The following is a 26156-nucleotide window of genomic DNA, read 5'->3' on the forward strand; positions in this document are numbered from 1 at the left end:
GAGGAGCACATCCTAGAAGCGGCGGCAGCTCTCGGGGCTGATGGACAGTCTGTCGCCTCGGTGCACGGGAGCAGCTTCCCTGGGAAAGCCGGGCGATGTCCGCACCGCAGATCTCACGAACGGATGCGGGGAAGCCGAGCAGACGCTGTCCCGCTTCGCAGCCAGCGCAGGGGAAACACCCCACACGCGCCCCCAACCCGCGACCCGAGCGAAGCCCGCCCCTCGTCCCTGGGCGCCCGAGACTTACCCGATCACCATCAGTCCCGGGCCCGGGCTCGCATCCCCGGGGCCCGGCCGCGCGCCCCGAGGCCTGGGCGCCTCCGGCCGCCGACGCCCCGCGCGGGCCCCCTGCAGGCTGCGGGCGGCCGTGCGCCCCCGCGCCCCCGGGGCCTCGGGCCCCCGCCCGCCCAGCCCCGCGCCCCCGGAGCCTCGGGCCCCGCCCGCCCAGCCCCGCGCCCCCGGAGCCTCGGGGCCCCGCCCGCCCAGCCCCGCGCCCCCGGAGCCTCGGGCCCCCGCCCGCCCAGCCCCGCGCCCCCGGAGCCTCGGGGCCCCGCCCGCTAGCCCCGCGCCCGCAGCGCAGTGGCGCCCCGGAGGCCCGAGCCCGGAGCGGCGCTGGCGGGGGCGCTGCGGGCCGGGGGCGCGCGGCCCATGGGCGCGGCTGCTCGCGGGGCGCGCCCCCCCCCCCCCCCGCCGGCCGGGTCCTGCCGCGCACGCCCTGCCCTCCTCCTCCTCCTCCTCCTCCTCCGCCCCCGCCGAGGTCGGCCCGGGCCGGGCGGGGGGGGCTGGGGGGGGTCCCCGAGGGCTCCGCGTCCCAGCCGCCGCCTCCCGCGTTCCCGGGAACCTAACCTTGGGGAAAGCCTGCTGCCAGAGGCCCGATCTCATAACCCAGTGACCTGAGCTTTGGCCGCGAGCCACGGGGCCCCTGGGCGCCCGCCCTGCCGCCTCCCTGCGCCGCCCGCGCGCACCCGCTGCCCCTCACCCCTCCGCGGGCCTGTCTGGGCTGGACGGGCTGCCCCGACAGGTGTTTGCTCTCCTCAACTCCCCGAAGTGGACCTTTAATTAACAGGAGATAGACCGAGAACCACAGAACGACTTCACCTGTCCCCCTCCTCGCATCAGGGAATTCCTAATTGGGCAGGGGTGCGGGGGAGGGGGGACGGTAGGCGACCTGTCCCCCCTCCTCCCATCAAGAGAATTCCTAATTGTGCAGGGGTGCAGGGGGGCGAGGGTAACCGACCTATCCTCTCCTTCCATCAAGAGAATTCCTAATTGGGCAGGGGGGGAGGGTAGGCAGAAGGAAAGTTAAAAAAACCCGAAGCCTCAGACCTGGTAAATGCAAGATGCAAACCTGATTAACAGGAACTCTAGGTCTAATTGTGCCCCTTCAGGGTCCCTCTCTCCATTCTCACACAGGTGTTTTATCGTATCCGATCCAATAACTTCTCTGCAAACCTGTGTCTGTGTGTATTGGTATGTGCTTGTTTCCATCTTGGAGTCACACAATTAATTATACCAGGACCAAAGTCACTGGCCCCTGTGTCGTGTGATGACCAAGCCATCATATTCATAAACTGGAAGAATGGGAATGATTTAGCTTAAGTAGGCTGCGCAAGCAAGGTGTCAGAGTGCGGGCACTGCACATAGCGTACCTTTCCCCACTACAAGATTTTTCATAATTACAATGAATAAACGGGTGCTGGTACGCTTTGCAGTCCGCCCTGTATATCCATTCGCCTTTGATCTGAGGCCTCCCGAGTCTGAACAGGTACAATGAAGCCGACCTATTCCTTCTGCTCGGCATCCTGCATTTAGAGGTACACCACGCCTCTTCCATTTATTAGTGAAAAAAAAAAAAGTCTGGTTTATTTATTTTTTATCTGACTTTTAATGAGCAACCCTAAGAAAATGGTCAGAAACCACTACCAACAATAAAACCATCCATGTCTTGAACTAAGGATACTGCATCCTCCCCACACTTACCACCACAAATAATCAGTTTGAAGTGGTGAATGGTTTTAAATCCTAAAATTAATAGGATTTTAATCCTGATCCATACATATGTGTACATCTGTGGGGAGCGAGTGTGCATGGATGTGTCTATGAGGAAAGCTATGATGGTGTCTGAGGTTAAACACATACCTGCTAAAACTATTGATACATAAAGGGAGACCTGATAGAGAAACAAAAGAGAAGAATATTATGATTATGATCCCAATATAGACTGGCTGCTTTATATGTACATTGTTTTGTTTAATTTTTTTTTAATTTTTTAAAAAGATTTATTTGTTCATGATAGAGAGAGAGAGAGAGAGAGGCAGAGACACAGGCAGAGGGAGAAGCAGGCTCCATGCAGGGAGCCCAACACGGGACTCGATCCCGGGACTCCAACATCGCGCCCTGGGCCAAAGGCAGGCGCCAAACTGCTGAGCCACCCAGGGATCCCCTGTTTAATTTTTTTAACACCCATGCTAGGTAGATATTATCATCCAATTTTACTGATGAAAATACTGAAGATAGAGACCTTAAGTGAAATGTTCCAGGTCACTCATCTAGGATGTGGGGTGTGTGTGTGTGTATGTGTCCCAGATATCTGTTACTGCACAACGAACTACCCTGAATTTAGTGGATTAAAACAAGTCATTTTTATTATGCTCACAAACCACAGAAGTCAGGAATCCTGGCAAGATGTGGCTGGGTGATTTGTCTGTTCTGTGTGTCACTGTGGCTTCTTGGAATTGCTCAGTGGTATTCAACTGGCCTCTGGGCTGGGCTGGAGATACCAAAAAGACTTCACGCACAACGTATCTAGCCCTTTGGGGCAGAGGGATGGCTGGAAGGCTGGGCCCAGCTGGCCCTTCTCTCCCGTAGTCTCGGGACCTCCCCGGGGAATCTCTCCAGCAGGACAGCCAGAAGCCCAGTGGGTCCTACATGGCACTCAGGGCTCTAAGAAACCAAGGCAGAAGCTGTTTGCTCTATTAAAGGCTGGCTCCGAACGGGCATAGTGCCACTTACATTGTACTCCATTATCCAAGCATTCACCGATTCCAAGTGTTGGAAAAGAGAACCCCTCTCCAATGGGGAGTGTGTCAAAGAACATTTTTACTCTACCATAATCCACCTTCTTTCTTTTTTTTTCAAGTCATAATCCACCTTCTGTCCAGACATTATTTACACTCCTCCCCCTCCATGCACAATATACTCAAGCCACTCAAAATTCCCTAAAATTTAATCATCTCAATCATGTCCAAGTGAGGACAAGGAGGCTCCTCGTGGGGGGCATTTCTTCTGGATCTGAAGACCCAGAACTAAACTAGTGAACTAAAGAGACAAGCCAGCGGCCTCCCACGTGCCCAAAGAACAATAGAGACACAGAGACTGAAGAAACCAGAACTGGCACTCGTGTCCCAAAGGAGGGGCAGCGGGAGACACCGCAGACACTGGCCCATGGCTGTTGGAGTCCGAGCAAGCTCATGTTTCCAATTTCTTGATTAGGACCCACTTCTGCTCCCTGGCTTCCTCTAGCTCTTCGCTCTGCCTTCTGGGCTCTGGCTCCCACCCTCTGAGTCGTCTTCACGAGGAGGGCATGGCACAGGTTTGCAACGGAGTAGGCTCGCAGCCTGCTTCCTTCCAGAGGGGCGTCTAGTCCAAGCTGCCAGTGCTTCCACTCCTCCACCAGTCTCCTCCTCTTACAGAACTTGTGTGCTTTCCTTTGAATTTCCTCAGAGCTCACTCCATTAGGCCCTAAGACACTCTTGGCTTTTCTTTCTGGAACAGGTTTTTGGGGCCCCTTTGAGGCTGTTGTGGGACAATGCTCTTATGCCCCTAAATCTTCCTGAGGCTTTTAGTTGGCCAATCTTTGGTTTCACCTTTACCACTGCCTGGGATCTGTTTGGTGCATGGAAGTCATTTCTTAATTTTGCTCGGAGAAACTGTGATGTTGAAACAGTTTACTTCTCAAACCCAAGTCCTGGCTCATAGATTTCATATGAATTCTGCTCCCAAACTGGACCATTCCTTCTTTAGTTCATATGTCTCTTCTCTCAAATTTCAAAAGCAAAAGCAATATTGATTTCGAGATGAAAGTCATACAGTCTTGCGGCTGGATTGGTCTAGAGCAGTGTGCTCCAATAGAAATATAATGTGAGCCACACATAATTTTAAATGTCCCAGTATCCACATTAATAAAGCTAAAATAAACAGTTGAAATTAATTTTAATATATTTTAGTTAATTCAATATATCTAAGATATTATTTCAACGTATAATCAATATAAAAATTATTGGGATATTTGAAATATGTTTAGGGGGGGCTGTCATTGAAACCCAGTGTGTATTTTACACTCATAGTACATCTCAATTAGACTACCCATATTTCAAGTGCTCATTCACTACATGTGGTTAGCAGCTTCCATGCTGGATGGTGGCTCTAGACCATAAAATAAAATCCCTTGACTTTTATTTTTAATATGGCTGAAGCATTTTAAGACTCCATCTTACTTAGCCAAGACTGAACTTGTGAGATATTTATATATATAAGATATAAACATACATATATATGAAAAATTTATATATTATTTTCTAAATACACACATATTCCAAGTAGTTGTCACAAACATCAATAGACAGTTAAAGGCTTAACTGCATATCAGAATCTAAAGCTACTGATGCTGTCAGTTTATCCTTAAAGACACATAAAAATTTATATGGGCAGGCAAAAATTAATTTTAAAAAAGAATGAAAAATGTTCTACATTCAGATATGACTTATAAAAGAAAAACATTTTTCTCAATGTTATTTGTACTTAGCGCATGTAATTTTTCCTCCTTCATTGACTATCTCAAATCATAATTGAGAACTGAAAGTAAATAGCTATTTCCACATTCTAGTTTGAGTGTTTTACATTCTAATGCGGGCAAGGGGCTTGGGATCAGTCAGTAATCACAGTAATTAAATAGGAGACCTTAATTCCTAAAATACGGATCTTAGCATCTGCCTTAGCCTACTTTGGGGGAATTCATTAGGATGACATGGAATTGTATATGTTATCACTCTCTAAAAATCTATTGGTAATTTAAAGATACATCAATAGTTACAAGCAACATTTAAATTTTCTAAAAATTGACCTGATTTCAAATCCTGGCTTTGCCTTGCTCTAGCCAGGCCATCCTGAGCTGGCAACAATTTTCTGAGCATAAGTTATAGAAAACAAATCTAATATTATTCTCTACCTTATAGAGTTGCATGAATTAGAGATGATTTCTGGAAAATGCATGTAGATGCATAATACATCCTAACTTTAATCATTCCCCCTTCAGCGCTAGAAACATTGAGTTACTTCCAGTGAGAGTTTAGAAAGAAAATTGAGTGGAGAGTTCATTTGTGTTCATCTAATTCTTATGCAGTTGCAATATACAAATGTTGCATCTAGATAAGCTTTTATATTTACCCAGTACAGGCAGTCTTTCCTTTGCACAGGTATCATGTGAACTGAAACTGTATCAAAATTGGGTCCTTGGGATCCCTGGGTGGCGCAGCGGTTTGGCGCCTGCCTTTGGCCCAGGGCGCGATCCTGGAGACCCGGGATCGATTCCCACATCGGGCTCCCGGTGCATGGAGCCTGCTTCTCCCTCTGCCTGTGTCTCTGCCTCTCTCTCTCTCTGTGACTATCATAAATAAATAAAAAATTATAATCTTTAAAAAAAAATTGGGTCCTTGTTTTGCAAATATACACATATAGACACACATGTATTTTCTATCTCTACCGCAGAGCTGTCTCCAGTAGCCATGAGCACACCCAGCACCTAGATTTTGGTTTCTAGTACCATTCCCTAATTGAAGGAATTAGGGTTCCTTGGAGAAAGATGATTCCAGGGCTGGGATAGGGAAAATATAAAAATATACCTGGAGCATTCACAGTGCCAGAAAATAAAGAAGTACTCAAAAACCTACAAAAGAGTGGGGGCATGTCAGAGGGACTCAGGAGCCAACCTGAAAGAGCCCAGAATAGCCAAAGCTGAAACAATTTGAGTAACAAATAATGTAGCATTGATATACAATCCAAAGGACAAAATAAATATCTATGAGTACACATTGATATAAATAAATGAATGAACAAACAAATGGGGGAAAGAAGTGAATATCCTATAGAAGAATTATAAATGAATTATGTAATTGTTCCTTCTTTCAGGAGATTGAGCTTAACACACCCTACTCTAAACCTTGAGTGTGGGCTTGATTCCAAAGAGTAGAGTCTGAAAAGGGGGCAAGACAACTTTACAAGGGAAAAAACCTGACAAGCACTCCCTCAGCCAGGTGGTCAAGGTCAGCATCAGTGGTGGTGAGTCATAATAGCCTGTACCCTTAAGAAGATACAAAGAGAATGTTGCTTCATTTTTTTGTGGTCTTCCTCCTTGAAGCCCATAATTGCGGTCTAATCATGATAAAAGTGACAAATTCTAATGGAGAGACATTCTACAAAATACAGGGCCTGCACTCTTCAAATTCTTAAGGTCATCAAAACAAGGAAAGTCTGAGAAACTGTCTCAAAACAGAGAATACTAAGGGGATGTGATAATTAAATGTAATAGGGACTGTGGAGCCGAAGATGTACCTCGGGGATCAACTAGCTGCAACGGCTAACTTGAAATCAGTGGATCTGAATAAAGCAGATTAGCCTCCATAATGTGGGTGGGCCTCATCCAATCAGTTGAAGCCCTTAATAGAACAAAGACTGACTTTTCACAGGCAAGAAGGAATTCTGCAAATGGACTGCCTTTGGACTTAAAATGTAACTCTTCCCCGGGTCTCTGGCCTGCCAGCCTACCCTGCAGATTTTGAACTTACCAATCCTCCACCATCATGTGAGTCAATACCTTAAAATAAATCTCTCTCTCTGTCTCAGAATATATTTTTTTATTTAAGTCTATAAATATAGATACAGATGTAGACATAGAGATGCATCCTATTGGTTCTGTTTCTCTGGAAGACCCTGGCTGTATTCACTGGTGAAATTGGAATGAAACGTGAATTTTAGTTCATAATAACACATCAATGTTGGTTCATTATTTGTGATAGATGTACCATTATAAGATATTAATAATAAGGAGCAACTTTCCTGTGCATTTAAAGCTGTTCTCAAAGTCTATTTAAAAAGTGCTTGTGATAAACTCTCTACACATTTAAATATATTTTACAAGTTAGTAACTATTTTCCAAGAAGACCAATAAAACAATATCGTGTTTTATTATTATTTTAATGTGAGTATAATCATCTCATAATGTGTTAAACTGTAAAGTCAATAGCTTACAGAAAATTATAGAAAAACATAGAATTTATATATATATAGCATATATATATATATATAATTTTTTTTGAGAGGGAGAGAAAAAGAGAGAGGTGGCAAGGGGCAGAGGGAGAGAGAGAATCTTAAGCAGGCTCCATGCCCATTGAGGAGACGATATGGAGCTCAGTCTCACAACCCAGATATCATGATCTGAGCAGAAATCAAAACTTGTACACTTAACCAACTGAACCACCCAGGCGCTCTAAAATTGATATATTATTTAACATAAAAATGAAAAAGAATTACGTAGGTAGTAAAATTTATAAGGACATTATTTTTAAAGAATTGCAATAAACTTTAATAAGTTGTATCTAATGTTAAATAATAACATAAATTAGCTTTATATAAAATTTTCCTAAGAACAGCCTATGTAAAGCAAAATACAACTACATTATTTGACCCATTTTGGGATTGAAATGTTTGCATGCAATCCTACTAAAGAGCCACTAGATGTCAATCCTTTCCATATGTTAACACTAAAGACTGTCCAAACGGATCAATCCTTCCCATATGTTAACACTAAAGACTGTCCAAACGGATATTAATACCACGTATGATTTGGGTTTTTTTTCTGTTTTATTTTTTCTGTTTTTTTTTTTAAGATTTTATTTATTCATAGACACACAGAGAGAGAGGCAGAGACACAGGGAGAGGGAGAAGCAGGCTCCATGCAGGGAGCCCGATGTGGGACTCGATCTGGGGCTCCAGGATCACACCCCAGGCTGCAGGCGGCACCAAACCGCTGCGCCACCAGGGCTGCCCTGTTTTGTTTTGTTTTGTTTTTTCAAGATTTAGGATGTAGTGAATTTTCTTTCCAGTACAGATGTGGAATCCTGTTTATGCACAGCTGACAGTGTCAAGATGCTAACATCCTCTATGCTAGTCTATGTTAGTATCACACTTTAGTAGGCAAATAGGCTCAGGGACCTACACACCTTACTTCAAAACATAACAACATCTTGATGAGTGGCTGCTTTTAAGTACAGAAAAGAAAACCCAGAGTGAACAATGTAAGTAAATTACTGAGAGTAAACAGTTTTATCCAGATCTGTCAGGTCTGAGTTCACAAGTTTGCCCTAAGATTCATCTCTGATCTAATTTGCAGATTTCTGCTGAAGTTCCTTCTCTCATAAAGATGCTCTATGGACATCTCTTATGGATATACCAAATATGTTACATAATAATATTCACTAACATTTCTTGAGTATTAACCACTTCCCCATCTGTGTTTTAAAGCTCTTGATTCAAGTTAGTGTATTTAAGTTTCATAATTAATTCTGCAGACTAGTAAACTGAGGCAGAAAGAAGTCAATGATGTGACTGAGCCAACATTCTAACTTCAGCTATTGGAGATATTCAGTGACGTACTTCAGTCTTTTATGCAGGGCATACACCTTACAAGCCCTCTGCAAAAGATCTGGAGCACCTCAAGCATACTATATTTAACAAAGCATATAGAAAAGTTTTTAAATTTTTCTATATTATTTGTTACAGAAATGTTGTATCTGTAAAGAAGTAGAGACTTTTATTAGACTTTTACTATGAAGCCTATAAAAAACTTGGAAAGTCCTAAGTTATTTATGAGGTTAACAGCTTATATAAAATTTACAGAAAAATATAGAATTAGTATTTTATTCAAAACAAAACACCTGAATTGGTTATTTAGAAATCCAACAATTTCTAAATTGGTGCTGCAATCTATTAAGAACAATAATTATCAGGTAAGATCATATGAAATTGCCAGTTGTGTACTGTTTTGAACCAAAAAACCAGAAATTTTATGAGTCAACCTAATACAATGGATAAATGGATTCAATAACATTCTTCAATAGTTTTTCTTACTTTTAGGAGTTAACTTTACTGTACTATTATAGTAGAAAGTGAAAAAAGAAACAAATAATCCAAAAAATGTTTTATAAATATTTTTATAAAGAATTCATCAGACTTTCAAAGTGAAAACAATTAAGTATATCCTATGAAGAGTCAAATTTCCTCCACAGCAGCATCAATATAGTCAAATTTTCCAAAACCGAGTGTCTTAATGTTTAATTTCACTCATTCTCTTAATTCAGAGAGTGGAAAATAAAGACTTGGTAATAATTGCTAGATCACTATTATAATTTCAGTTTCATTTGATATCATTGAAATATTAAAATACAGTTGATCCTCATTATTCATGGTTTCCATATTTCTGAATTCACCTACTTGCTAAACTTTATTTGTAATTCCAAAATCATTACTCAAAGTGCTTTCATGCTTGTTCATGGACATGCGAAGAGTGGCAAAAAACTTGAGTTCCCTGAATGGCATGCTCTCAGTAGAGGTGGAACAGGGCGCCATTTTGCCTGCTTATTTTTGCTCTAATACTATAAATAAATGCCCTTTTGTAGTCTGTTTAATGCCATGCTACTTTGTATTTTTGTGTTTTTAGTTACTGATTTTGCTGTCAAAATTTGTGAGATACAGCAAAAATAGTGCTTAGAGGGAAATTATAGCATTGAATACATATATTAGAAAAGAAGATCTAAAATCAATAATCTAAGCTTCCACCTTAGGAAACTAGAAAAATGAAGAGCAAATAAAATCCAAAGTAAGCAGAAGAAAAGAAATAATTAAAATTAGAGAAGAAATTTTAAAAATGAAAACAAGAAATTTAATAGAGAAAATCAATGAAATCAAAAGATGGTTCTTTGAAAAGCTTGATAAAAATCAATAATCCTCTAGCAGGAAAAAGAGAAAGAAGACACAAATTACTGAAGTCAGAAATGAAAGAGGGAATATCACTACAAATACTATGGACATTAAAAATACACTAAAGGAATATACACTGAAAACTCACTGCATACAAATTTGATAACCTAGATAAAACAGACCAATTCCTTGAAAGACACATCTGCCAAAACTCACACAAAAAGAAGCAGGCAATCTGAATAGGCCACCTAAATCTATTAAAGAAATTAAATCAATAATTAAAAACCTTCCCAAAAAGAAAGCACCAGGCCTAAATGGATTGATTCATTGGCTAATTCTACCATACATTTAAGGAAGAAATTATGCCAATTCTCTAAATCTCTTTCAGAAGATAAAGGCAGAGGAAACACTTCCTAACTCATTCTATGGGGCCAGCATCCCCATAATACTAAAATCAAAGACCTTACAAGAAAACTAGAGATCAATATCTCTCACAAAGATAAATGCAAAAATTCTCAATAAGTTATTAGTAAATTGAATCCAACAATGTATAAAAAGAATTATACACCATGACCAAGAAGGAATTACCCTAGGTGTGCAAGGCTAGTTTAACATACAAAAAACAATGAACATGATCTATCATATGGACAAACTAAAGAAAAATCACATGATTACAGCAATAAATGCATAAAATGCATTTGACAAAACCCAACATCCCTTCATGAAAAAACTCTCAATAAAGTAGGATTAGAGGGGAATTTTTTTCAACTTGATAAAGAGCATCACATAAAGCTTACAGCTGACATTTTACTCAATGGTGGAAAGCTAGAAGCTTTCCCCCTAAGGTCAGGAATATGTCAGGATGTCCTATCTCACCACTCACTTTTCAACATTATATTGGAAGTCCTAACAAATTCAATAAAACACAAAAATGAAAGAAAAAGTATGCTGATTTGGAAGACAGAAAACTCTTTTTGTTTCCAAATTATCTGTCTATATGGAAAATCCAAAAGAATTTACAAAAAACAAAAACAAAAACAAAAACAGGGATCTCTGGGTGGCGCAGCGGTTTGGCGCCTGCCTTTGGCCCAGGGCGTGATCCTGGAGACCCAGGATCGAATCCCACATCAGGCTCCCAGTGCATGGAGCCTGCTTCTCCCTCTGCCTATGTCTCTGCCTCTCTCTCTCTTTGTGTGACTATCATAAATAAATAAAAATTAAAAAAAAAAAAAACAAAAAAAAAAACAAAAAAACAAAAACGAAAAACACCCTCCTGGAATTAATAAGTGATTATAGCAAAGTTGTAGGATACAAGATTAACATTTAAAAGTGAATTGTTTCCCTACATATCAGCAATGAACAAGAGGATTTAGAATGAAAAATACAATGCTATTTACATTGGCACACCCGAAAATGAATTATTTAGATATACATCCAACAAAATATGTACAAAATCTATATGAGGAAAATTCTGATGAAAGAAATCAAGGGAGAACTAAATAAGTGAAGAAATAGTCCATGTTCATGGATAGAAAGACTCAATACTGTTAAGATATTAGTTCTTCCCAAATTGATGTATAGATTTAATGTAATCCAAATCAAGATTCCAGTAAGCTATTTTGTGGATATCAACAAACTGATATCTAGAATTGATTCTAAAGTTTATATGGAGACACAGAAGACCCAGATTACTAACCAACATTGAAGGAGAAGAACTGAGTTAAGGAACTGATGCTATCTGACTTCAAGACTTACCATAAAGCTACCATAATCAAGGTTGGTATTGGTAAAAGAGTACACAATAGATCAATGGAACAGGGTAGAGAGCCCACAGATATATTTACATATAGTCAGCTAATCTTGGACAAAGAAGTGAAGACAATACAGTGAGCAAAGACAATCTCATTAACAAATGGTGCTAAAACAACTGGATATCCACATGCAAAAAAATCAACCTAGACACAGACCTTACATCCGCCTCAAAAATTAACTTGAAATGGACCATAAACCTACATGTAAAACAAAAAAGCTCTAAAAATCCTGGAAGATAACATAGAAGAAAATCTTGATGACTTAGGGTTTAGCAATGACTTTTTAGATAAAACACTAAAGGCATGCCCCATGAAAGAAAGATTTGACAAGTGGGCCTTCATTAAAATGAAACATTTCTACTCTGAGGGATGTTGTCAAGAGAATGGAAAGAAAAGCCTGGGAAACAAGAGTGGGGGAAAATATCTGCAAAAGACACATTTGATAAAGAACTGTTATCCCAAATGTAGAAAGAACTCTTAAGACCAACAATAAGAAAAGAACTTTGTTAAAAATGGGCCAAAGACCTTAACAGACACCCCATCAAAGAAGATGTACAGATATCGAAGAAGCAAATGAAAATATACTCCACATCATAGGTCATCAGAGAACTGCAAATTAAAGCAAAAATGAAATACCACTACACACCCTTTACAATGGTCAAAATTCTGAACACTGACAACACCAATTGCTGGTAAGGAGATAGAGCAAAGGAACTCTTTCATAGCTGGTGGGAATGGGAAATGGTACATCCATTTTAGAAGAAAATTCGGCAGTTTCTTACAAAACTAAATGTACTCTCTCTCTCTCTCTTTTTTTTTTTTTTTTTTTTTAAGATTTTGCTTATTTATTTGAGAGAGATAATGAGAGAGAGTGTCCCAGGGGAGAGGGGCAGAGGCAGCAGGAAAAAGAATCTGAAGCAGAATCCACACAGAGCACAGATCTAGAAGCCGGGCTGGATCCCACAACCAGATCATGACCCGAGCCAAAACCTAGAGTCTGATGCTCAACAGACTGAGCCACCCAGGTGCCCCCAAACATACTCTTACAATGCAACCCAGGAATCTCACTTCTTGATATTTGCCCAAAGGAGTAAAAATTTATGTCTACCTAAAATGTGCACACAGATGTTTATAGCAGCCTTATTCATAATCACTACAGCTTGGAGGCAACCAAGCACCTTCAGTAGGTGAATGGATAAATAAACTGAGGTACATCCAGACAATGAAATATTCAGCTCTAAAAATAAATGAGCTAGCAGGCTATGAAAGGGCAGAAAGAAAACTTAAATACATATTACTAAGTGAAATAAGCAGTCCGAAAAGGCTACACACTGTATGATTCCAAATATATGACATTCTGAAAATGAAAATATGGAGAGCATAAAAAGATCAGTGTTCACCAAGGCTTATAGAGAGAGGGAAGGATGAGGACGCAGAGAATTCTTAGGGCAGTGGAAATACTCTGTGTGGTACTACAGTGGTAGATACATGTCAAACATTTGTCCAAACACATACAAGGCTGAACCCTAATGTAAACTATGGATTTGGGGTGATGATGTGACAATGTAGGTTCATCATTAGTAAGAAATACCCAGATCTGGTGGGAGATGTTGATAATAGGAAGGTTCTGCATATGTTGGGCAGAGGGAATATGTGAAATATCTTTACCGTTACTCAGTTTTGTTGTGAACTTCAAATTGCTCAAAAAATAGTCTAAAAAATGCCAGCCTAAAAAGTTGCAGAAGTAAAAAATAAAACCATAGTTTCTCAAATTTTTAATCTCTGGGATTGGGATAAAGATCACTAAGAGCATCTTACCATAGTGGCCAGCTGAGTGGCAATCAGGAAATCCTTGTGATACACCATAAAGACTAGGCTCCCATGGCACACTCATTAGGATGATTATTTTTTTAAGATTTTATTTATTTATTCATGAGATACACAGAGAGAAAGAAGCAGAGACATAGGCAAAGGGAGAAGCAGGCTCCATGCAGGTAGCCCAATGTGGGACTCGATCCCTGGACTCCGGGATCACGTTCTGAGCCAAAGGCAGATGCTCAAACACTGAGCCACTCAGGCATCCATCATTAGGATGATGATGATTTTTATCCAAAAAAATAAAACATGACATGTGTGGGTGAGGATGTGAAAAACTTGAAGCCCTGGCATTGTTGGTGGGACTGTAAAATGGTGCAGCTATTATGGAAGACAATCTGGTGGTTCCTTACAAAATTAAATATAGAATTGCCATATGATGTAACATTTCCACTTCCAGGTAAATACCCCAAGGATTGAAAGCAGGGACTCCAGCAGATACTTATGTACCATTATTCATAACAGCGTTATTTGCATGAGCCACAAGATGGAAACAACCCAAATATTCATCAACATATAAACAAACAAACAAACAAACAAAACATATAAACAAACAGAATGTAGTCTATACTTACAATTAAATATTATTCTGTTTTTAAAAAACATGAAATTTTGATACATGCTATCACATGAAGGTGATACTCTCTCCCTCTTCCTCTGCCACTCCCCCTCCATCACTCTCACACACACTCTCTCTAAAAAAAGTAGTTAAAATGGTACATTTTATGTTATATTTTATCACATTAAAAAAAGGATCACCTTCCAATTTGAGTAATGAGTATTAGTGACCTGAAACAAAATCTGGAAATAATACAGAAGCACTTATCTAAACTTTAACAGCCAATGCCCTAGGGAAGACATGGGACAGTGTTGAATCAGACTTCTTTATTCACATTCCCTAAGCGGGGTCAAGTGTAGGTTGGCTCTATGTTACTAACTGCAAAGCCAGCTTAAGAGGTCAGCCCCACCTTTTATACTTTACTGGGTTCATGTTAAAAAGATTGTTTCATCCCTGTTTTAATGCTATAGAAAATGTGTGGAAAAACCAAGGCCCCGACAATGCTGAGTGGAAAACAAATTCAAAATTAAAAGGATAGACAAGGGTGCCTGGGTGGCTCAGCGGTTGAGTGTCTGCCTTTGGCTCAGGTCATGATGCTGGGATCCTGGGATGGAGCCTCACATCAGGCTCCTTGCTCAGCTGGGGGTCTGCTTCTCTCTTTCCCTCTGTCTGCTGCTCCCTGTTTGTGTACTTGCTTTCTCTCAAATAAATAAATTTTTTAAAAAAATAAGAAAATTTGCTGAAATGGAAATAAGTCTATAAAGATTTGCCCTTTGTTAAAGGCAACATAAACTGGAGAATGATATTGTGCCATGGGAATTTATCAAATAATTAATATTACCAGGTCTCTGCTGTGGAAATACTAAGTTTATCTGTGTTTCTAAGTCTTTTTAACAAAGATTTATTTTTTATTTGAAAGAGAGAGTGGGGGGAAAGGCAAAGGAGAGAGAATCTCCAGCAGACTCCCCACTGAGTGTGGAACCCAACATGGGACTCAACCTCATGACCCAGAGATCATGACCTGGGCCAAAACCAAGAGTCAGATGCTTAATGGACTGAGCCACCACAGCGCCCTGTGTTTCTAAGTCTTACTCTGAAACTATTTAGGTTTTTGTTTTTCAACCTTGTACAGAGATGATAATGTAAAATAGAAGCTAAACTCAACTCATAAATTCCAAAGGGCCTCCTATGCAATGATTAATTGCAGTTACAGGGCCAGCTCACCTTACAAAGCTTTCTTGGGGGTAATTAAAAGCTTCCTAGTTGAAGCAAATGGTGGGTATTTGTTGTTTCTAATGGCTGAGTAATATCCCATTGTATACATAGACCACATCTTCTTTATCCATTCATCTTTCGATGGACACCGAGGCTCCTTCCACAGTGTGGCTACTGTGGACATTGCTGCTATAAACATCGGGGTGCAGGTGTCCCAGCGTTTCATTGCATCTGTATCTTTGGGGTAAATCCCCAACAGTGCAATTGCTGGGTCGTAGGGCAGGTCTATTTTTAACTCTTTGAGGAACCTCCACACAGTTTTCCAGAGTAAATTGAACACCAATAAAAAATAAATTTATTATAAAAAGAAAAAAACAGTCAAAAAACCTTCCTAGTTAGTGGTCTCTTTTGATTAACTGAAGTTCTTAATTTTAATATAGTGTAATTTACCAATCTTTTCTTTTTGGTTAGCATTTTTTGGAGGGTCTTATTTAAGAGATCTTTGTCTATATAAGACATAAAGATCATCTCCTAGGCTTTCTTCTGGAAGCTTCTTCTGGAAGCTTGTTTTCATATTGAGATCTACAATTCACTTGAAATTGATTTTTTATGTGAAATGTGATGTAAGTGATCAAGTCCATTTTACCTCTTTAAGGATGTACAACTGATGTTGCACCATTTATTGAAAAGACCACCATTTGACCAACATTTGCAAAGCCTACTTTGCAACAATCACACATTCATATACTTAGAAGACTGTACTTGGCTTCCTTATTACACGCCACTGGCCTATTTGTCTGTCTTGGCATCAATAATATACTTTATGTATTAATGTGGCTTTATAATAAATCTAGTATCCTTTAGAGTATGTATTGTATATTTTTGTAAATATTGTTATATAGTAATTACTGCTATTTTTCCTGTATATTCTCTACCAATTGCTGTGAAAGGTATGTTAATATCTTTCATTAGGATTTTAGATTTCCTTATTCTTTTAGTCAATTGTTGCTATAAACATAGATGGGTTTTTGTTTTCACAAACTAAAATTTTAGGCTCCTTTTTTTTTTTTTTTGCTGTAAAATACACTCTTTGCTATCTACAAGGTTATTACTGAGTTGTAAAAATGATCTTCTCCCCATATTTGGTAATTCTTGTATTCCCCCATTCAATCTTGGCTGCCACAACCAGACATAAAGCATGAGAACACTGGTAGGGAAAACTTAGCAGCAGATATTACATGTCCCAGGTCTGTCAAAAATAGATACCTCTTTACATAATTTGAAATTATGTTTTTGGTGTCCCTAAATTTAGAATTTTCATATCTTCTAATAAAGTAGCTCTTCTATATTTATAAAATGGCCCTTGTTACCTCCATGAATGCTTTTTGTTTAAGGTTTACTTGGGGGACACCTGGGTGGCTCAGCAGTTGAGCCTCTGCCTTTGACTCAGGGTGTGATCCTGAGTCCTGGGATGGAGTCCCACATCAGGCTTCCTGAATGGGGCCTGCTTCTCCCTCTGCCTGTGTCTCTGCCTCTCTCTGTGTGTGTCTCTCATGAATAAATAAATAAAATTTAAAGTTTTCTTGGTCTGATATTATATAACCTACAACAGCATTCCTTTCATTAGAATTTACACATATAGACATTCCGTCCATACATTTATACTCAGTATTTCTGTATTCTTATATTTAAACTGCTTCTTCAGTAAACAATGTAAAGTTGTTGCTTAGAGCTAAATTCAGAGAGGATTAAATTTGCCTCTTATGGCAGACTGGGCTGAGGCACTCCAGCAATCCCAAATCACATTAATCCAATCAGTAATTAAGAAGATTTAAATCTGGGTTTCAGTCTCTTTGATGCTGGTCTCTTTCCAGTTCACCCTAACTCCTGAGTGGTTTCTTTTGTTTATTGTCCAGCCCTCCTAGTTGCACTCAGGTGGTGGTTGGTCTGACATAGTCTAGTCTGCTGTTGCTGAATTAAAATTAAGGGAATTTTTGTAGCAAACTATTGTACAATGTGTGATATAAATCACCATTCATCTCCCAGGAGAGTCTTCAATAAAATATACATTTTTCCCCTAATGTTTAATGAGGAAGAATTAGCAAACATTTTATGGTGAAAACAGGGTTGCATCCTGCTTCATGGTCAGCTTGAGGCAAAAACAGATGTTTCCAACAGGGACAAGTATATGAATTAGAAGTATATTTGGAGTACACAAACACACACACACACACACACACACACATACACAAAAGATGCTAAAGTGTCAATATTAAATGAGCAGTTGGAATGCATTAAATAATAATAATAATAAACATTCTAATCCTAAACTGAATTTGATATTGACCTTGAATTCACAAAAATCATGAGCTCTGAGATATAACAGACATATTTCCAGTAAGCACAGCTCAACCTTAATAAATAATAATAATAAACTCAAAAACACATTTTCCTCATTACAGGAAGGAAACACATTATGTGCTAAGGTGTTTCATGAAGAATTCCTTTGTTTTTGTTTTGTTTGACTTTTGATAACATTTAGCTGAGTCACTCTTCAAGACTTCTGTCTTGAAAAAACTACTCTGAGTTCTCCTGCAGGGCACAATTTTTTCTTATCCATGTATCATCAAAAATCCTAACTTCAATCTCCATTGTGAGCTATGAACCACAAATTTGGGACCAATTTTATCAATGATGTTCATTTCAAATTAAAATGCTTTCGAGATTTTCATTTACATTTTCATATTCTTGTTTATGTGGAGAGGAAGAGATTACACGAACAATTGTGCATGAAAATGTGTCTTGCACATAAAAATGTCATTCTCTAACGTGGGGGAAACTGAGATTGAGAGCATCTCCTTGGCGGATCCCCATCTCCTGTCCAGCTCTGTGAATTCTGAAGAGCAGAGCCCCTAACATCTCTTTTGAGTGTTCATATGAGAGTACCATTTTCAGTAATTTCATAAGCTATTGTTAAAAACATCCTCTTGTTCCAATCTACCTGTCATATCCAGGAGGCTTTGGAAGTAAGCATACTTCTTATACTCATTAGCAGTGGTGTGCTGGTAAACCGGCTCTTTGAAAAAACATAAGTCCTGATGTGAGGTGTTTGCAGATGTGCAGGGTGTGAATACTCTCTCCTTGGCCAGCTTCCAGCCACCGCTGAGGCTGTGGTGCCACTCAGCGTGGATCAGGAAATAGATGCACATAATTGGCTCCTACCAGCCCTTTCAATCAACTCCAGCAGACCACTGCTTCTGAGGAAGGAAGGATTCTCAGTGAATCACACAAATTGCTACTTTTGCCTCCAAAACAACTGCCATCACCACAATATTTCGAACTGACTCACAAGACAGCTTGCTCACTGCAGAAGTCCATTCTACTCTTTAGCCAGCTTAAGTCAGGGTTATATTAAGAGCCAGATTTTCTCTTCACATCCATTGTTAAACTCTACCACCAAGTTAAGACAAAGTATTAGAAGCAGAACTGCAGTGGAGTCAGAAGGGAGAACAAGGATAGAGAGACAGGTGCTGGATGGCAGGTGACTCCCACAAGATTCCATTTTGCAACCTCAAACTAGGTGGTGTGTATGTGTGGGGCAGTGTGTTAGGATAGGCACAATGCAGGTTTGCATACACTGGAATCTAGCAACTGTCATTAATAATAATTATTTTACATTGGAAATAGGGTCCTACAGATTTCTTCAATATAATTTCAATGTGTTCCATTAAAAGAAATTCCATTGTAAGGAACTGAAGTTAATGATTAATTTAAAAATTGTCACTTTAATGAATCTTTAAAATAAATACCTCATTATTTGATTTTTTTTAGGTACTCAAAATTATATCATTATGTTAGAAATCAATAAGCAAGATCCAAAATGTTAACTGTTACATGAAAGAAAAAAATTCATTAGATAAACATGAATATAAGTGCCTGGTAAGGATTACAGTGGTCAATATTTAATTATAAGGCTTCTTCTAAACCCTTAAGTGAAACGTCTGATTAAGAAAATGCTAATGTGAAGGTGTACCCTTTTCCCTAGCTAGGGCCATATCTAATTGCTGCTTCTCTATTTTTACTAGTAAGACAATGCTTGCTAATCATCTGCCTTACTAGTATGAATAAAATATTTGATTTGCTATTAAATATATGTGAAATAATTTATAAGAATAATATATACAATAAAAGAGAGTTGGTTAAACTAATATTTTATTTTAAAGAAGTCATGGCTTTGGGATAAAAGTCATTTTTTTTATCTTCACTTCAAAATGGACAAAACTAAGCCTTAAATTTGGTCCCTTTATCAGTATTACTAGAAGTATTATTCCAAGAAAGGTATTTTTAGATTACTCATTAACATAATTTTTATTTTTCAGATTTAGTTTTGGAAAGAGTAAACTTTATTTTGGAAACTTTATTTTTGGCAAAATTTCTTAGAGTCAGTTTGTTCCAGGGAAAATACTACTAATCATCTTAGAAATAGATTTTTATCCTCCTTACCATCTTAAACAATTCCTGGAAAAACACTGGGCTCTACATATGTATGCATGACACAGATCAACTGCTCAGATTTGAATGTTACATTCTCCACCTATTAGCCGTGTGCAAGTAAACAATTTCTTTTCTTTTCTGAGCCTCAATTTCTTCATCTATAAAAAGGAAATAAAACTCCTATCTTGTATGTTTGTTTTGGGGATTCATGATAAGTCTATAAAACCTACATGCAGCATTTGGTATCTAGGAGACATGGAAATACCAGCTGTCATTTCCAATGCTAAGAATCTTAGCTTTGCGGAATAATACATATTTGAGGAATATGCTTATAAAAATGTTAAAACTAGTGAGTAAAACAAAAGTCTGACTGAAGTAGGCCTTTTCTTGAGAATATATCACCTGCTTCTTTAAAATATATTTTAAATATAAAATCAAAGTTCCCTAGGATTTATCTTTATGCATTAACTTAGCAATGAAATTACTGGATTTTAAGGGGCAGGAGTTCATTTTTTCAATGGAGACTCTTAATTCAACTAGATTATAAAGAATCTTGGATATGCATGAATAGCTTCTAAGACTTCACTGTTGAATGGTAGAAATTTGAATTAAATGTTTCATTTCAAAAGAAGTCCCCATTTTAACCATCTATGACGGTTTAACCGTCTAGTGACACTCTGTGTAATTTAATTATTAGCATTAAAAATCTAATGTAATTTATGAGCTTCCAAGTTGGGGTTTGTCTTCATCTTTATTACTGGCATTATAATGAATTTAAGATGACAATGATCGGAAGAAGAACATATGTGTATATGCGCATATGAAAAGAACACTTTATTCAGTTCAACTTAGTCTAAATAATCTGTTTTTTAAACAAAAGTAAGGAAAGGCTTGGCTTGACTATTTTTCTTATCATTGCCAATGACCATCCACTTATTTTCCAAGTTTCTACCTGGATATTTACTCATTTCGAAAGCTTTATTTAATTTCTGTGCTTTATGAAACATGGTGTCTTGTCTTCGTTGACTGTTTCCATTGCTCAAGAATAAAAAGTCAATTTTTGAATTTTTTCAATACACATTTAATGAATAGTATTTATTCATTTATTTAATGAGTAGCACAAAGTACCTAACGAATCATGTCCTATTTAATATGCATATGTATAATACCTGGTATTCCTAGGACCATAGAATATTCAGGTAAATTTTTATAATAAAGCAAAATTTTTGCCTATAGAGCATAAAATTATACCCAAGAGGTGTGTGGTTTGGCTGTTGGTGAATTAAACACATATCCACACTGCTCTGGTGAGGGGAAAAGTGTTCCCATGTGAAGGTTATGTGGTAGAGTATTTTTAAATGTATTTCAACTGATATTTTTTCCCTAGTGCTTTCATGTTCCTTTGTCCCTTCCCACACTGAATAATCCAAAGATTTTTTGCCTAATGCTTCAGAAAACAAAGAATGTAGCAGGATTTTTTCCCCTTGATTTTTATGTGTCTGTGTGTTTTTATTAAGACCTGTACTTACAAGATTGGTATGGACTTTTAACCTAGTAAAAGATTTAAGGAAAAACACATACCTCAGGGAAGTTCTTCCCATCCCTTCAAAGAGAAAAAGATCCCCTAGAATGGAGAGATTCTGTGGGTCAGATTTTCCGTCTCCAAGAAGGCAATCTTTGAGAGAGTAGGAAATGAGGATGTGTGACTTGAGTGGCCACTAAAGACAAAAGAGTGCACTAGGGACACTGCACCCTAGACAAGGCACAAAGCCAGGAGGTCAATTGAAATCTAGATAGCCCTCTGGTTGATTTGCACCACAGTGCAGTAATGGGCCTAGTGGAGGAGTATCTTTTCTCATTCCCATGAACTGGTGGGTTCCTAAATCAGGCATTCAGCACCAGGGAGTTCCTAGAGGTTTTCTCTAGGATCTAAGGTAACGGATCAGAGGGTACCTGTGCCCTGATCCTTCAGTAGAGCTGGGGTAAGGATCCCAGAGAAAAGAAAGTGTATGCGGCGTGGTTTGGCATCCTCCTGGATGTCTTATAATGAAGAATGTTGGTATGAGAGCAACAGGCTGACTCCAGGGACTCCCATGAGCAACACAGAAATAAGGGAGAGAGCCCTAACTTGAAGAGCCTTGGTGGATATGTGCATGAGACCTGGGTTATAAAGAAGGTTATAAAGAAGGATAAGATGAGATTATGGACATTTCAGTGGATCCAGAAAGGACAGAGGTTATCAAAAAACAAGTGGGTTCCTTCCCTGCCACTGAATATCCTGATCCTATGTGAGCACCAACCCCTACCCCCAAAAAGTGGCTCAAGCCTAAGATAATGATGGGAGAAATCCCAAATAGCTGAGTGTTCATTTCTATCAGTTTGGCAGAATGTGAGCCTCAAATAGAAATCAAATGTAAACTACGGGAAAATAATCTCATGGGTCATAAGATCAGAGTCCTCACTGTGACATGCTTCTTTTCCATTGGATTCAGGAGAGATTAATACATTGTGATCATCACTTAATCACAAGCAAAGGACTGTTCCCAAAGATTGGCAACAAGAGAAGAAAGCAGTCATGTTTGCAAATTTTCTGTCAAAAGTTACTTTTGTCTGGAAATTATCTGTGTTTGCAAGTTATGTTTTATGAGACAAATTGCCAGCAAGGGTTGTGAATGAATTATGAGAATCATGATGAACATCACCTTTGGCTTATAACTTCAAAAAACAAACAAACAAAAAAGTAATAGTATGAGAAATCCCTTCCCTTTGAGCAGTGGACTCTTGGCCGTAGGTTGTAACCACAGGACCACAGCCCCCAAAGGTATTGTGAATAGAGCATATTTGCAACTCTAGATCATTTGAACAACTTGAAGAATCTCATCTTTAATCAGAGGGCACTCTGAATGTTGCTTAGCCCTGTACCTTAGGGAAAGTGAAAAGATAGTATAATCGCTTGGTTGGTTTTTTCTCTCTTGCTGTCCTGAAATTTTTTGTTCCCTGTGGTCTAAACTTATGTAAGTGAAGTCTGTGTTGGTGCTTCTCAAACTACTGTGTAGTGTCTGACCATTTAAAAAAAAAAGTTTCCAATTCATTGTGGATAAATAATTGTCAAAGTATAAACAATATAAATTAACTAGAAAATATACTGGAAAAAAGACACACAAAATACAAACACAAATGTTTGCCTATCAGTCAATAGGCATAAAGTTACTCTGTCAATTGCTGTGAAAGTTTCTAAATGCTTATTCTCACTTTCTGTACTTATATAGTCTTGGACTGTGAACAGGTAACCGACAGGACACATGTTGAGAAACACTAGTCTAGCACAGAGAAGAAACACCTCTAATTTTAGAAGATCTTATAACACCCAGCAACACCAACAGAAAGAACACTCTATACTTGCAGAGCATGTAATGCTCTGCTATCGAATCTGCAACTGCTGTACACATTCACCACTAACTGCCTAAGGAAAGCTGCCACATTTATATTTCCAGTCCTTAATCTTTCTCCCAAGTTCCACATGTGAATGTCCAGCTCTCTGCCTGACACCTTCTTCAGTTGCCTCCCTAAAATTTCAACTCAATGTGCAACCCAAAGTGAATTCCTCATCTACCCAACACACCCACTTCTTCTGTGTTTCTGCTTTATTAATGACCTTCTCCTCGCAGCCATGTAAAATGATCTTCATGTCTCCTTCTTGCTTCTTTCAGCGGCACTGATGCATTGCCAATCTTATGGTATTTATCATCCCAATATCTTTATTATTATTAATTGCATCCCAGACCCTCCTACTTGTCATTCGGTTTATTGCCAGAGCCTCTCTACTATTTCAGGCTTTACACTCTCCTGTGCATTAGCTTAATCCTTCAAAAGCTCAGCCCTGTTCAGGCCACTTCCCTGTCTAAAAACACTTGGTGGCCTCTCCAGTGTTTACTAAACAGAATCTGGTATCCAAGGCTCTCCCTGGTTTTCTCCTAATGCCTTTTCACAAACACTGTGCTCCTAACAAATTGGACTTCCTATGTGACATATGGTTTTGTGCCTCCATGATTGGCTCACATGGCTTTAGTCTCCTGAAATGTCCTTCCAAATCACAAGTCTCTATGTCCCCCAGTTTGACACGTTTTTTAGGACTCAAATTCCTGAGCCTCGCCCCCTTCCCATTATCTATGGACACCTTCTCCCCTAACCATGTGCTCATGGTAATTCGTCTGAAACCTCTCCTGAATCGTTCATCTTATTTTTCTTATTCTTTGATGATAAGATTCATTTCCAGTTGTTGCACAGAAGGTCTAGCTCTATATGGGTTTTAGATAGAACAGATATTTTATAAACACAAGTTGATGACTAATGTTTGGAAAATAATATATTAATCTCTACTGAAGATCATAGCAATAAACTGTACTTTATATAAAGAATGCTGATGGTGGGTGATAAGTAAAAAGATATTGAAAATAATTATGAGCCAATAGTAGTAGCTACTTACTGAGTGCTTACATACCAGCCACTGGAAGATGTTTGCATGTGTTATCACTTTTAATGTGTACAATATCTCTTTGACTAGGTATTATTATTAACGCCCACTTTAGGGATGAAAAGGTAAGGCTTAAAGACAAGTAAGGTGGATACTTAACTAGTATTCTATTCTTAATATTCTCAGAAAGATTATAAAGAAGGATTTGAATCCAAGTCAATCTGACTTCAAACGTACACTCTAAAAACTTTATTTATTTATTTATTTATTTATTTATTTATTTATTTATGATTTTATATATTTATTCATGAGAGACACAGAGAGAGAGGCAGATACCTAGGCAGTGGGAGAAGTAGGCTCCCTCTGGGGAGCCCGATACAGGACTTGATCCCTGGACCCTGGGATCCCACTCTGAGCCAAAGACAGATACTCAACCACTGAGCCACCCAGGAATCCCAAAACTATCCTCATTTAAATTTATTATTATAATTTTAGACTATCAAGATTTTATATCCCACATTATGGGATTGTTGTTATGTACCTGGCACATCTCAAGTAGCCAACATTATAGACATGTTAGCTACTATATTAGAAGAAAATCAAAATGTGTTCTTTAAATATGTAGCAGAACATATAATTATTAGGTCAAATATAATTTTTGAGATTTTTGAATACAACAAAGTAAAGATGATAATTTAAAGCATAAAAAACGACTGCATAAGACAGTAAAAATGAAGTTGTTTTCTTGGATTGAAGCAAATGCTAGAAGATTAAGCAAATACTTGGACAACCAACTCACTTTATTAGTATTTTTAATAAAGGTAATGGTCATAAGACTGAAATAGAAAGTAATAGTCATATAACAATGATCTATTCAGCTCACTATCCATCCCTGTGGAAATGCAAAGTCCCAGCAGAAAATATTACTAACTTTGGGGAAACTCTAAGACAAGGAAACAGAAAGACCCAAGACAGCAATTATTCCTAAGGAAGGACATTTAAATTGCCTCTAGAGTTTTATGAGATTATCCACTAAAGTTAATAAAATTGTTTTCTAGCTTATATTTATTGTTATATTATTTTATTTTTAGTGTTTTATTTATTACACATGTTGTCTAAAGTGGCACAGGACAAAGAGTTTATTATCCAAAAAGGATGTAATATGTGAGCATGAATCACAAGGTTAGTGGGTAGGAATGTGCAGGACCTGTACAAAACATGGGCTGGGAATAATTTGTGACATTACTGATCATTCAGCATCTGCAAAAATAAAAAATTAAAAGTTCGATCCCAGGGTGGCAAATACATTTCTTCTATGTACTATACCACAATCAATGGTCATACTAACCAAGCTAACCTTTATCTTCTGTAAGTTTTGATGAAAGATTAGAGTACTCTAAGTTGTTCTCCCAAATAATGGAACTAAAAGACACCATTTATTACAGTCATATGATAAGTGTAAATGGATTCTTTTTTTTTTCTGTCACTTGGTTCTTCACCTGGAATGCATCCTTTCAGGAAACCTGTTCTCAAATTTCATATCTGTGCCAAGAAGCAGATGGCAATCATGGCTAACATTCTTAAAGCACTTCTCCATGTGTTAGGTACTTAAAATACTATTGCAATCAATTTCTAGAACATCCTTATGAGGCCAGTATTATCATCTGCATTTTATTGAAGAGGAAAAGCTACAATT

At 38.6% G+C, this 26156-nt stretch overlaps 1 protein-coding gene across 3 annotated transcripts in view; it reads right to left on the bottom strand.

The window, feature by feature from the left end:
* Positions 1-26156, bottom strand: part of FAM149A (family with sequence similarity 149 member A) — a 53014-nt gene that overhangs the window by 23267 nt on the left and 3591 nt on the right. The window contains exon 1 of one of the 3 annotated variants that reach the window (XM_038560326.1): positions 248-344. The exons of 1 other annotated variant lie outside the window; for it this stretch is intronic. Coding sequence is in view for 1 of the 2 variants with exons in the window: in XM_038560325.1 (XP_038416253.1) it covers positions 248-258 (11 nt within the window). In the remaining variant the exon portion in view is untranslated. Of the gene's footprint in view, positions 1-247; positions 345-26156 lie in introns of those variants that run through there. One more of the 3 variants, XM_038560325.1, reaches the window with a different exon arrangement.

The sequence above is a fragment of the Canis lupus genome, chromosome 16, assembly GCF_011100685.1.
Source record: "Canis lupus familiaris isolate Mischka breed German Shepherd chromosome 16, alternate assembly UU_Cfam_GSD_1.0, whole genome shotgun sequence".
NCBI lineage: Eukaryota > Metazoa > Chordata > Mammalia > Carnivora > Canidae > Canis > Canis lupus.